Source organism: Rattus rattus, chromosome 8, assembly GCF_011064425.1.
Source record: "Rattus rattus isolate New Zealand chromosome 8, Rrattus_CSIRO_v1, whole genome shotgun sequence".
In the NCBI taxonomy this organism is placed as follows: domain Eukaryota; kingdom Metazoa; phylum Chordata; class Mammalia; order Rodentia; family Muridae; genus Rattus; species Rattus rattus.
Window position 1 is genome coordinate 59,896,136 of NC_046161.1, and position 14,188 is coordinate 59,910,323.

The 14,188-nt window shown below is 49.7% G+C and overlaps 1 protein-coding gene across 2 annotated transcripts; it reads left to right on the top strand.

Annotated features, from left to right (window-relative positions):
* Positions 1–6,392: 6,392 nt before the first annotated feature.
* Pif1 (PIF1 5'-to-3' DNA helicase) lies at positions 6,393–13,948 on the top strand. Of its 2 annotated transcripts, XM_032911260.1 has the most exons (12): positions 6,432–6,997; positions 7,600–7,732; positions 7,814–7,939; positions 8,056–8,209; positions 8,317–8,431; positions 8,556–8,662; positions 10,561–10,700; positions 10,986–11,092; positions 11,944–12,031; positions 12,134–12,279; positions 13,227–13,418; positions 13,608–13,948. In XM_032911260.1, the coding sequence occupies exons 1-12, from the start codon at positions 6,452–6,454 to the stop codon at positions 13,665–13,667; spliced, it is 1,914 nt and encodes a 637-aa protein (XP_032767151.1). In that variant the 5' UTR covers positions 6,432–6,451; the 3' UTR covers positions 13,668–13,948. The 2 variants fall into 2 exon arrangements, with proteins under 2 accessions (XP_032767150.1, XP_032767151.1); XM_032911259.1 differs by lacking the exon at positions 13,608–13,948 and having other exon boundaries at positions 6,393–6,997; positions 12,108–12,279; positions 13,227–13,312.
* Positions 13,949–14,188: the final 240 nt, after the last annotated feature.

Genomic DNA, 14,188 nt, shown 5'->3' on the forward strand with positions numbered 1-14,188 from the left:
CGCCCGGGGCCCAAGAAACTTCGGGGGGCGGGGCTGGGACCGGGGAGGGGCTTCCGGGGGCTGGGGGCGGGGCCGAGGAGGGGTGCAGCGGCTTCCAAGCCCCCGCCCGCAGTTCGGTAAGGAGCGTGGCCGGGTGGGGGTGCAGGGGCGGGGCCGGGGTGGATCCTGGGCGGGGCGGGTCTTGAGCTCTGGGAATGGACGGAAGAACCTGGGCGGAGCTGAATTAGCAGGAAGAGGGCGGAGAGAGGTTTCCCGGACCAAAGCAGGGAGAGGGACTGGGAGGGGGTAGAGACTCGGGAGGTGGGGGATACGGAGGGGGAGGGGGCTTCCGGCCCAGAGGCTGAGCCGAGGGATGCTGGCGGGGTGGGGCAGGGCGGGGGCGGGGCGGGGGCGCGGCTGACCAAGCAAGCCCGGGAGGCGGTGGGTAGCTGATGCCTTTGAGGTTGCCTAACTCAGTGGGCCTGGATCTGGCTGCCAGGGCAGTTGAGAAATGAGTGTACAAAGAGGTTCGTCCTCTTTTTTTCCCCAAGTCGGAATAGTGGCGATGGTCTTTGGTCTGTGGAACTTCAGGGAGGGGCTGGGCCATGAGCTTGGAATGTATGACCAGAATCAGAGTCTGGACTCGGTTCCTTTATAGAGGGTCTGATTTTGGCTCTCTGAGATCCCAAACTCTGTGCTCTCCTTTCCCTCGTCCAACCCCTCTCTGGTTCTCATGTTATGAGCCGACTCCATCACCCTAACTCCTTTCGGCCCTGACCATGTTGCTGGAGAGTGGAGAAAGCCTTTAAGGTCTACCATGTACTTTTCATTTTTATTTTGGAGAAACAGGCTCGGAGGGTTGGCTGTCGCATCCTAACCTCCAGCACCATACACGCATGCACACGCACGACCTTTCCTAGGCAGGTGTGCTGCATGGTACAGCACCCAGAATTTTGTGCTTGTGGGATGGATTAATGATGACCTGTTTTGACTCTGGCTGTCATAGCCTCAGCTACTCCAGTTGACCAAACTTCTCTTTCACTGCCCTCTGCTGGCCTTTGGGCTCCCGAGTCCTTTTCAGTTCAACATGGAAGAGGGTGGAACACACTGCCCCTCGTGCCTGGACCAGGTCCTTACACCTAAAGGGTGGAGAGGGGTTGTGAGATGGCCTGTTGGTTAGGAACACTGGCTGCTCTTCCAGAGGACCTGGCTTTGATTCTCAGCACCCACATCGTGGCTCACGACTGTGTGTAACTCCAGTAGTGCACGGACATACCTGCAGGAAAAACAGTCATACACATAAAATAATTCATTTTTTGAAGGATATAGAAAACAATGTCCCAGGGCCACAAGGTTGCATAAGTTTCCTCCAAGATTTCAATCCTGCTTAGATTTCCTTGGACAGGAAGATGAACGACTCAAAATAAAATCCCACTTGCACCACACCTTTAATCTGAGAGCTCAGGAGGCAAAGGCAGGACGATTTCTGAGTTTGAGGCCAGCCTGGTCTATAGAGTGAGTTCCAGGACAGCCAAGGATACTCAGAGAAACCCTGTCTCTAAAAACCAACCAAACAACCAAACAACCAAACAACCAAGCAAACAAACCCCATTTCTTGCTGTTTGAAGAATGGTTTATAATGAGAGTAGAAGCCAGGACTCCAGGTAACTAGCTGTCCATTGCTGTGATTTAGGATAGAGGTGTGTCATGGTTTGAATTTGCTTGGCCCAGGGAGTGGCACTATGTGAGGTGTGGCCTTGTGGGAGTAGGTGTGTCTCTATGGACATGGGCTTTAAGACCCTCATTCTAGCTGCCTGGATGTCAGTAGTCTGCCAGCAGCTTTCAGATGAAGATGTAGAGCTCTCAGCTCGTCCTGCACCCACCGTGCCTGACTGGATGCTGCTGCCATGTTCCTGCTTTGATGATGCTGGACTGAAACTCTGAACTTGCAAGCCAGCCCCAATTAAATGTTGTCCTTATAAGAGTTGCCTTGGTCCTGGTGTCTGTTCACAGCAGTAAAACCCTAACTAAGACAAGGTGACAGAATGCTAACCAGGAGGTGTGGCATGAGAATGGAGAACATTAATACACTCTATAGGTTTTGGAAGACGATAAAGTTTTAACAGTAGGTGAGGAGGGAATCAAAGGTAGGATGTAGGTATTCAACTGGACCCGTAAATGGCGGGGGCAGCAGAGAGAAGGTGAGGGAGGGAGAGGGGGGAGTGAGCACCAAGCAAGGTAAGGAAACGGTTTGAGGTGAGGTCCTACTGTTTGGGAGTGTTTATGTGTGGGGGTGTGGGTGGCTGGCTTCTACCTCAGCATGAGGAAGTTTGGAGATGAGAGGCCTGACTTGTGTTCTGGAAGCTAGGAAATCATAAAACCTTTCCTCCTTCATCTCTTCTAACCACACTTTCTTTGCAAGAATCAGATTGCAGAAGAAGGAAGGCAAAAGCTTGGGGAGAGAGGATCCTAAGGTGGAGAGGCGAGGCTCCCTTTAGTAACACATGATTCCGCCCTTTGCTATAAAGTTACAGTTACTTCTTTAGAATGCATTGGGGCCTTTCAGGAGGAGAGAACGGGTCAGACCAGGAAAGAGTTCTACAAGAGAAAATTTTTATAAGAAACCCTTCCCTCCAAATGTCTGCCTCCAATCTGGGATTTGGATTTAGAAAAAGAAGTTCAAAAGCAGCTTTATGTCTCCCTCAAATTTGGCTTCATAGCGGCAGCAGCAAGCAGAGAATTGCATATGCACACAACCCGGCAGCAAAAAAAGGAAGTTGGATGGCAGATGTGGGGACTCGCTCTGGCTCCGCCCCTCTGCATCTGCCAATCGAAATGAAAGAACGCCAGAGGTAGGGCGCGGGCAGGACGGCAAAATCCAAGAAACATTAAAACACCAGAGTGGCCAAGTTGAGCTCTGGGTTTCTTTTCCTACAAGGACTCACTGTTGTTGCTCTTACAAAAACTTAGGTGGGAAAAATATCTAACACATTCGAATAATATCAAATAGTACCACTCTGTAGTTTAGAGTTCCTTGCCCACGTGCTTATTTAAAATAAATTAAAATATAAGTCAGAAAATTTAGATGCTTAAACTGGAGAGATGGCTTGTGGTTGTTTTTGTTTTTGTTTTTGTTTTGTTTTTTTTTTTTTTTTTTTGTTTGTTTTTTTTTTTTTAAAGACAGTTTCTCTGTGTTGCCCTGGCTACCTGGAAGAAGACCAGGCTGGCCTCTGAGATCCGTCTGCCTCTGCTGTCCAGAGTGCTAGGATTAAAGGTACGTACAATCACTGCCTGGCTGAGAGATGACTCTTACAGAGGACCTGGATTCCATTCTAAGTACCCATCAGGTGGTTCATAACCATCTGTAGCTAGTTCTAGATGATCCAATGCCCTCTTCTGACCTTAGCAGACACATGGTGCACATTCATACATGCCAGCAAATCACCCACACACCAAATAAAATGAATCAGTCTAATCATTAAAATAAAAAAACTCCAAAATTTCACACACACACCCCACAACCAGGTATGTTGGCATCCTGCATTCCCAGCCCTTAGGAGGCATAGGCAGGAGAGCTGCTAGTATAAGACCACCTGGACTGTATCATAGCATTTCCTAGGCCAGCCTGAACTGTTTAGCAAGACCCTGCCTCAAAAACCCAAAAGAAGAGTTCCAGGCCAGGCTAGCCTACAGAGTGAATTCCATAACAGCCAAGGCTACACAGAGAAATCCTGTTGGAAAAAAAAAAGTGTGTGTGTGTGTGTGTGTGTGTGTGTGTGTGTGTGTGTGAGAGAGAGAGAGAGAGAGAGAGAGAGAGAGAGAGAGAGAGAAGGTACAAACAGAGGACAACTTGGGAGGGTTGATTCTATCCATTCACTAAAATGGGCTGTAGGATCAAATTTAGGTTGTAGGTAGGTGCCTTTAACTACTGAACAATCACTTGGGCCTTACTGTAAAATTCTTTTAACCTTTCTGCATTGTATTTCCTTCAATATTTTCATAATAAAATGTTAGGGTACCATGGTCTGAGAATAAAGAATTACAAATTTTTATCTCAGTGAGTACATAGTTTTTATGTGAGGTGGTGAAAAGATTTTTTTAAACTTAGCTCTTTTTTAAATTATTTATTTAATGTTATGAGTACACTGTAGCTGTCTTCAGATGAACCAGAAGAGGACATTATATCCCATTACAGATGGTTGTGAGCAACCATGTGATTGTTGGGATTTAAACTCAGGACATCTGGAAGGGCAGTCAATGCTCTTAACTGCTAAGCCCCGATGGTGAAAAGTTTTTAAATTTTTAATATTTATTTAAATACATATGCATATGCACACACATCTATATGTTCAAGCGAGTCTTGCCCACATGTTTGAATGTGTACCAGAAGGTGTTGAACCTCCTGGAACAGAAGATTGTGGGACACTATAATAGCTAAGAGCTAATTCTCTTAATCTCTGAGCCATTTTTTTTCCAGTTCCAATGGGAACACTTTCAGGGTTAGAGATATGGCTCAGCAGTAAAGAGCACATGTGGGTCTTGCAGAGAACCTTCAAGTCCCAGAACCCACATGGTGGTTCACAAGCATTGGCTTCAAGGGATTCAACAGGCACACAAGTGATACACATGCAGGCAGAACATTCATACACATAAGGTAAACAATTCTTAAAAATTCTTATAATTCTTATTTTGAATACTGAGTTTGAGAATTGTCACTCTGGTCCTCATAACTAACTGGCCACAGTGCTAGATGCATAGAATTGTAACATTAGGTGGACACAGAAAGATCAGAAACTCAATGTTATATCCTATAAGTAGAACCTAGAGATATTTGAGGTCAGCCTTGGACAAATAATGTCATAGAGGGAGGAGGGGGAGAAGAAAGAAAGAAAGAAAGAAAGAAAGAAAGAAAGAAAGAAAGAAAGAAAGGAAGAAAGAAAAGGATTTAGTCTGTAGTGGCTATCATTATCTGTAAAATGAGGTGACTCGACCCACCCAGAAGATCCCTTCCAGCTATGTAATTTCAAACTTCAGTGAAGGAAAAATAATAATTAAAAGTAAGTTTCCAAAGCTGGATCTTGTCAGGTGCCTGTAGTCACAGCTATTTAGGGGGCTGAAGGAGGATCCCTTAAGGCCAGGAATTTAAGACCAGCCTACACAAGGTAACAAGGCCCCAGCTGAAAAAAAATACATTCTCTGGGCAATCAAAGCAACAAGAGGAGTAAGAATTCCCTGAGAACAAGGACTCACTGGCTTCCTTTATAACAACTGGACTTCTGACACTGGTCTCAGCACGGTAAAAGAGACAAATGTATAGAATAATTCTTATGGGAGCAGAGAAGGGGAAAATAAATAAATAAGGGAACAGGGAAGCCGACATGGCTGGCCCAGGGAATGACCTGAAAAGGAGACAATGGTTCTGTGGGTGGGAACAGGGTGTGCAAAGGACTAGGTAGTTTCTCCCCAAGGCCAAGCACAGCCAGGTGGCGGTGGTGGGTGTGAGAAAAGCAGGCCGTGTAAATAGAACGGTTCTCAAATCTTCAGAACCGCCTCGGGGACAGTACACCTTGAGCCTTGGAACCGCAGCCCCTTCCCTACCCCGCCACGCCCACACGTGGAACTCTAAAACGCACGCTCCCCCAACACAAAAGGGCTGGTTCTGGTTAACTGTAACCAGAGGGTTGGAACGCCGAAGAAACGCCCGCCCCTGGACACGCCCCCGCTCCCGTCCCTGATTGGCTAGAGAATTTAAAGACCAGGCCGGTGATTGGGTAATTTTTTTATTCCTAGTATTTGAAAGTTCTTAGTGCCTTGGCTTTGCTGCCGGCCGGTTCAGATCTGCCTTTTCATCCGAAAGCAACCAGTGAGTCTGTCGGATCCTTGAGGTGGGAGGCAAAGAACGTGACTATTTTAGTGATCCTCGCTGGGAGAGGTACTGATTCGTGGGTCAGACGGAGGGACAATGGATTCCTGGGCCCGGAGGTTCCATACATTCCCTAAGAATTCACCCTTTCCAAAGCACTGGAATCACACTGACCCTGATACCTACTAATTGGTTTATGAAGGGGGTGTGCCTGTCTCAGCCTGTTTCACCTCCAGCCAGTCTCCTTCCCATCGCCCAACGTGTGGTTATTGTTCTGCTTCCTGGGTAGAAGTCCCTGATGAGTCCGGTGTTGGCCTGGGTGGGTCTTTTTTTCTGTTCAGGAACACCTTTCTAATGTGGCCATTGCAGGACATTGCAGTCCTAAGTGCAGTTAATGCCACCTTCCACCTCTCCGAGAACTACAGCAGAGGACGTTTCTCCTCGCTCTAGAGTGCTTGGAATATCTTGGTGGCACCTTCTGTTACCAGTGACAACCTGCTTGACGCTAAGTGATCTGGACAGGATTTTCTGTCACAGTATTGCCTATTACACCCCGATTTTCTGTGACTTGTGTGCTTCGGTCCCTGAACGCCTGCAGAGGCATTGGAGATGCCTTCTAGCACTGAGGCGGCGACCGATGAATGTGATGACACCGAGCTGCGGTGCCGGGTAGCCGTAGAGGAGCTGAGTCCTGGAGGGCAACCTCGCAAGCGCCAGGCTCTGCGCGCCGCAGAGCTGAGCCTAGGTCGGAATGAACGCCGCGAGTTGATGCTGCGACTGCAGGCACCCGGACCCGAAGGGCGACCACGCTGTTTCCCACTGCGTGCCGTGCGCCTCTTCACCCGCTTCGCCGCAGTTGGGCGCAGCACGTTGCGGCTCCCCGCCGATGGCGTGCCCCGGGCTGGCTCAGTGCAACTGCTGCTCTCTGACTGTCCCCCGGAGCGCTTGCGCCGCTTCCTGCGCACCCTGCGCCTGAAGCTGGCGGTCGCCCCTGGGCCGGGACCCGCCTCTGCCCGTGCGCAATTGCTCGGCCCGCGGCCCCGAGACTTTGTCACGATCAGTCCGGTGCAGCCGGAGGAACTGCGCCGTGCTGTGGCCACCAAGGCTCCAGACTCAGCGCTGGAAAAGCGGCCAATGGAATCCCAGCCTAGTACGGTGAGGACCAGAAAGGGAGTGGGAGAGTTTTTATTGGGGATCGAGGAAACCCAGGAGGCCCGAGGTTGGGGGAAGATAGTCAGCAGTATTAAGGAGACAGCTGGTGATCTGAAATGCCCATCGTACATCATTTGAGAACGGTGATGACGAGGTGTAAATCACCCATGCTTCCCCTCCAGTAATTCTCAAGATTAGATAAGCTGAGAACAGGGAAATAGCATCCAGGCCACATCCAAAGAGATAGTGGCAGAGAAGACCAGGCAAGGAAACTTAAGAAGGAAGAAAGAGTCCCAGAAGAGAGGAGCTTTTGGAACGGAGCGGGTCAGGGACAGGCAATAACCCAATCACCTGAGGAGAAAACCGTCAGGAGGGTCTGACAAAGCTTTTAGATGCAATCAGGTGTGGTCGCCAGTCTAAGACGCCTGGCATTGAACGGGCGAAAAGCCAGAAATGGAGGCTAGTATCCGTTGGGACTGTCTTCAGATGACCCAGACCTGCTCAAAGTTCCAAGTGAAGCTGAGAACAAAGCAAAGGGCTGTTTTGCAATGCATACAGACCAAGCAACATGGCAGGAGGTTCTGAGACAGCCCTGTTCCTCCCAGGAAGCTCCTAGGTGGCCCCTGCCTGTGAAGAAGCTACGCATGCCCTCCAGTAAACCAAAGCTTTCCGAAGAGCAGGCTGCTGTGCTGCGGATGGTTCTGAAAGGCCAGAGCATATTCTTTACCGGGAGTGCAGGTAATAGAGAAAGAATGGCATGGTGGGTAGCTCTAGGGTGGCACCGGGGAGCAGGCAACTCTGACTTTGCCTACCCACCAGGGACAGGGAAGTCCTACCTGCTGAAACATATCCTGGGTTCCCTGCCTCCTACTGGCACTGTGGCCACTGCCAGCACTGGGGTGGCAGCCTGCCACATTGGGGGCACCACCCTTCATGCCTTTGCAGGTAAGTGTGAACCCCTGGGCTTGGGTTAAGAGCAAGCCAGACTTGTGGCGAAGGAGGGAGAGATGGGGGGAGGGGGTGCCAGGATTTCAGCACAGACTGAATAGTGTCACTCCTAGGCATCGGTTCAGGCCAGGCTCCTCTGGCCCAGTGTGTGGCTCTGGCCCATCGGCCCGGTGTGCGGCAGGGCTGGCTGAACTGCCAACGTTTGGTCATTGATGAGATCTCCATGGTAGAGGCAGACTTCTTTGACAAGTTGGAAGCTGTGGCCAGGTCAGTACTAGAGCAAGGGCAGTCACTGAGGTCTGAGTCTGGTTATTTTCCCCAAGGAGTTTGCCCACCCAGCATCTATCTCTAAAGCACTCCTTGCTCCCATCCAGAGCTGTCCGACAACAGAAGAAACCATTTGGAGGGATCCAGCTTATTATCTGTGGGGACTTCCTACAGTTGCCGCCAGTGACCAAAGGTTCCCAGCATCCTCGATTCTGCTTTCAGGTACTGGTCACATCCTAACCCTGACCTGTGCTTGTGAGGAGGGACTTACACCCTGATTCTGATCCTATGCTTGTGGGGGAGTCTTCTCTGATTACCCAACTCACCCCTACCCTTTCCCCACCAGGCCAAGAGCTGGAGGAAGTGTGTACCAGTGACTCTGGAGCTGACTGAGGTGTGGAGGCAAGCAGACCAGACCTTCATCTCTCTCCTGAAGGCTGTGAGATTAGGCAGGTGGGTACTGGAATGGGATAAGGATGCATGCACGAGTCTGTATTGTTATGTTTGTGGGTGGCAGGCGTCATATAGCTGAGGCTGGTCAAGAATTTGCAGTGTGGCCTTGAACTCCTGATCCTCTTACCTATATCTCCTCAGTCCTAGGATTTACAGGCTTCTGGTAACCATACCTAGTTCAGGGAAGACGGAGAGATGCTTGTTTGTCCTTGGGAATGAGCAGTTTGTACAGGAAAACAAAGTTTGGGACAACTTAGGATAGAATGTAGTCAAGAATGTTATAACACCAATCAATCAATCAATATATATTATGGCATTGGGCATTGTGGCACTCAATTGCAACCACAGGACTCAAAAGGCTGAGGTGGAGGATAGTGAGCTTGAGGCCATCCTGGGCAGTTTAAGAAGACACTATCTCAAAGAAACCAACACCAAACACTTCTTACAGCATACCTCACATTGAAACACAGGCTAGCTGGCTGGAGAGACAGTTGAGTCAGGAAAGTGCTTGTTACAGATGCATGAGAACCTATGTTTGGATTCCCCAGTGCCTGTGTGAAAAGTTGAGGTTGACAGCAGATTCCTGTAAACCCCTGTGCTAGGGAAGTCAAAACAGGAGAATTCTTGAGTTCGCTGGCCTGGTGAGTAAGCTCCAAATTCAGTAAGAGACTCTGTCTCAAAAAACAAAGAAATAAAAAAGGTAAAAAGTGCCAGGTATAGAGGCACATGACTTTAAATCAACATTCTGAAGGCAAGTGGATCTCTGTGAGTTCAAGGCCAACCTGGTCTACATAGTGAGTTCCAGGACAACTAGGGCTACATAGTGAGAATCTGTCTCGAAAAACAAAAACAAAAGCTAAAGGAAACTGAGGAAGTTGACTTCTAGCTTGTAGAAGTGTGCATGCTAAAAAATGCTGAAAGGGACAGGATATAGATCTCTCCTAAGAGACACAGCCAGAGCATGTCCAATACAGAGGTCAATGCTAGCAGCAAACCACTGAACTGAGAACAGGACCCCCTTTGGGGGAATTAGAGAAAGGACTGAAAGAGTTAAAGGAGTTTGCAACCCCATAAGAACAACAATGCCAACCAACCAGAGCTTCCCGGGACTCCCGAAAGACTATACATGGACTGACCCAGGGCTCCAACTGCATAGGTAGCAGAGAATAGCCTTGTTGGGGCACCAGTGGAAAGGGAAGTCCTTGATCCTGCCAACGTTGGACCCTCAGTGCAGGGGAATATGGGGGGGTGCAGTAAGGGGATGGATGGAGGAATACCCAGATGGGGGAGGGGGAGGGATAGGGACTTATGGACAGGAAACTGGGAAAGGAATAACATTTGAAATGTAAGTAAAGAAATATATCTAATAAAAAAATCATACAAAAAAAAAAGACGTGCACACACATGCGCGCAAACACACACACACACACACACCACACACACACACACACACGAGGAAAAGAAAAAAGAAGAAAAAAAATACTCAGGCTAGCTATTGCAGCCAAAGCAGTAGGCAGACGGCTAGAAGATTGTACCCTAAAGGCGGATCTGATGACGGACGGGATAGTCAGTATTCCAGTGTATCAACACCAGCATCCTACTGAAGCCTGCAAACCTCTGGCCTGGGGTCACTCGTGATATACTGCTTCCTCAGGAACACTGTGGGTTCTTCGGGGCAGACACAGCAGTAGGTCCACCTGTATTCAGAGTCCAGCACCCTGTCCCCATGCTCACTGTTCACACCTAGGGACAAGTAGACTGGCTAGGGGCTGGGTAGCAGCAAATCTTATATTGGTGCCCCTTTTGGGCTCCAAGACTTGGCCTATGCAGCAGGCCATACTGTCCCCACCTTTTCTGGTGTCCAGGGGATCTCTGGTCTGACACTGAAGCCCCCACAGATGTTCAGATGAAGTGACCCGCCAGCTCAGGGCCACAGCTGCCCATAAGGTGGGACGAGATGGAATTATAGCCACGAGACTGTGCACCCATCAGGATGATGTGGCCCTTACCAATGAGAAGCGGCTGAAGGAACTACCAGGTGAATACAATGCTTGGGTTGGACAAAACCAGCTGGGAGGGGCCATCAGACAGGTGTGACCCTCCCCTCCAGCCCCACCCCACATCCCTGGAAAACCGGGCCCAAGCTCTGTGTACATTCACAGATGAAACTATTACCCAAAAGCTGTAGTGGGCTGATTCCAAGGCCCTGGCTAGACCTGAGCTGTCCCCAGTCCATCCCCCACAACCATCTTGATCTAATACATTTGTGGAAACTGAGTCACAAGTCAATGTATAACGTGTTTTCTCACTCTTCCTTTTCCAGGTGATGTACACAGCTTTGAGGCTATAGACAGTGACCCCGAGCTAAGCCGGACCCTGGATGCTCAGTGCCCTGTAGGCCGTGTCCTTCAGTTAAAGCTGGGGGCTCAAGTGAGTGGAAAATGGGGTGGGGGGGGGTCCCTGACTATTAACACTCTACCAAGGTCCCTTGATAGTTGAGACCTACTGTGACCACTCCCCGCCCCCTTTCCTGTCTTCTTCCGCCCTCTTATCTTCTTTTAACATCAAGAGCCCTGTCAAGCAATTCCACTTTGGACAAGTCTCTTCCTTACTGAAGCTCAGTCCTTAGGTGAAATGTCTCCCCATGGTAACATCCCCCATGATATGAGGTATACTACCCCGATAGTAGTATACCTTATAGATGGGCAGCTTCTGACTCCTCCTCTGTGGGCATGGCCAAGAATGGTAAAACTCTCCTCAGGGTCCACTGGGCACATGTGGGAAATGCAAGCATTGTGGTTGAAAGAGGCGTGGCAGACGCTAGTGTCATTCCTCAAATTTTGTGGTCTTCCAGGGCAGGCATAATCCCTTAATTCCCCACCCCCACCCCCTTTTTAAAAACAAGATAACTATGTAGACCCAGCTGGCCTGGAACTTGTTAAGTTGACTAGGGTGGCCTTGAACTCTGGAGATCCACCTGCCTCTCTGCTTCCTGAGTGCTGGGATAGAAAACATGTCCACCAAACCCAGCTACGTCTAACTCTTTTCAAAGTCCTGTGATGCAGGTTACCCTCCTGGCTTTATCACCTTCTTTCTGGGCAATTTGATGACTACTAAGCCCCTTTGACACAAGATAAGGCCAAGATATTTCCAGGAAAATAATGTAGCTTGTCACAGAGGTCTTGTGCTAAGACTCCCCCATCCTCTCTCTGAACCCTAAGTGCTAGAGGAGTCAGGCCCAGGGAGGGTCCCTCTTCATCCCTGCACTTCCTCCTCTGCAGGTCATGCTGGTGAAGAACTTGGCAGTGTCTCGGGGCCTGGTGAATGGTGCCCGAGGGGTGGTAGTCGGGTTTGAGTCAGAAGGAAGAGGTGAGTGATGTTGGAGGGGGAGGTCATGCTGCTTGGGTTCATTTCACAGCAGGACAAGCTGTAGGCTTGCTAAAAGGTGGGACTTATCCATGCCTTCCTCAGGGCTTCCCCGGGTACGGTTCCTGTGTGGCATCACTGAGGTCATCCGCAGCGACCGCTGGACAGTACAGGTCACTGGGGGCCAGTACCTCAGCCGGCAGCAGCTTCCCCTACAGCTAGCCTGGGCAATGTCCATCCACAAAAGCCAGGTGACTATCCAGTGCAGGGGTGAGCACAATAGGACAGAGTGGGCAGGCAATGCTGAGCCCAGGCTGGCCTCAAACTCATCATGTAGCTGTGGAGGACGCTGGCCTTGATCTCCTGCTGTTATTACAAGTATGCACCCTCCTGGGTTATGTGGATGCTTCGGTTCAATCTGAACCCAGAGCTTCCTGCCTGTTAGGCATGCTACCAGCCAGGCTCCGCCCCCAGCCCTATACTTTTCTTTTTCTTTCTTTTTTTTTTTTTTCTGGAGCTGGGGACCGAACCCAGGGCCTTGCGCTTGCTAGGCAAGCGCTCTACCACTGAGCTAAATCCCCAACCCCCTATACTTTTCTTTAGCATACCTCTTGGTCCACATTCTTCTCTCCCTTTCTAGACCCTCCTCTGCCATTTCCTGACCATGACCAGAACAGGTTAATCTCTGTAACAACCATACCAGGCATAGATATAACTGAAGAGTTAGCGATTCACAGGCAGAAAACAAAGGTGCTGAGAAAGCTTCCCAGGTGTCACAGCTAGTGGAGAGGCAGAGTTTAGCTCTGTACAGATTTAGCCCTGCACCCGTCTGACCATTGTCTGAGCTTTCTCTGTCTGCCCCTCAAGCTCTCCTATGTTTAAGGCTCTGGATAGGAGCTGGAGAGATGGCTTAGTGGTTAAGAGTACTGGCTCATCTTCCAGAGGTTCTGAGTTCAATTCCCAGCACCCACATGGTGGTTCATAACCATCTATAATCAGATCTAGGGCCCTCTACAGTCCTGGTAGGCATACATGCAGGCAGAACACTGTATATGTAATAAATAAATAAATCTTAAAAAAAAAAAAAAAGACTCTAGGTTGATGAGGCCATCCAGGCACAGTAGTTGGGTTGGTGAAAGTCATTTGAATGTAAGGGACTTCAGGCAAAACTGGCTTTAACTCTTCCTCCATCACCCAGGGCATGTCTCTGGACTGTGTAGAGATCTCTCTGGGCCGTGTGTTCGCCAGTGGTCAAGCCTATGTGGCCCTCTCCCGGGCCCGTAGCCTCCAGGGTCTACGTGTGCTAGACTTCGACCCCACCGTGGTTCGATGCGACTCCCGAGTGCTGCACTTCTATGCCACCCTGCGGCAGGGCAGGGGCCTCGGTCTGGTAAGGAGTCACCTAAAGAGGGCCCTCCTGGGTGTGGGCAGGCTGAGAAGGAGGCCTGAGAAGGAGGCCTAGCAGTGAGTCTTTACGGATTCCTTCCCGGTGGAGGCAGAAGGAAAGAGGTGTTGGTCCCCAGGCTGTGGCCCTGGGGATTGGCACAAACCTGTGACTGGCTTTCTGGTTCTGACCTAGGAGTCGCAAGACGTTGAGGAGGCAAGCTCAGATCTGGAGAACATGGACCCAAACCTCTGACCTCGGCTGAAAGAGAAGACAAGCTTCTAGTTCTTTCATGGGTCAAGGCCCTAGGAATCAACTGGGAAGAGGCCCGTGTTTCTTCCCTCATTCAGCCTCTGGTAGGGTTAAGGGACACAGTCTCCTATCTACTTAACTAGCTTAGCCTCAATTTTACCTGTTCTCCTGGAGAAATGACTTCTGGGGTCAGAAACTAGAAATGGTAATGGTTATCAGAGGACAAAGCTCTCCACAGAGGCTGGGACAGTCACAGAGTTCTTAGCTGCAGACTGGAGAGAGGCAGGTGCTTCAGCAGCCTGTCTTATTACAGTGCATGTGTTTGTCTTGTGTGCATGTGCATGCACAGCACAGTGCACATGTGAAGGTCAGAGGACAACTTAAGGAAGTTAGTTTTCTCTTCCCCATGTGTGTTCTGGGGGTTAAATTCAGGTTATAGGGCTTGTTATCAGGCACTTATCCCTGATGAGCAAACTTGCTACCGGGATAGTAATTTTCCTTTCGTTATTATAACAAAATATATA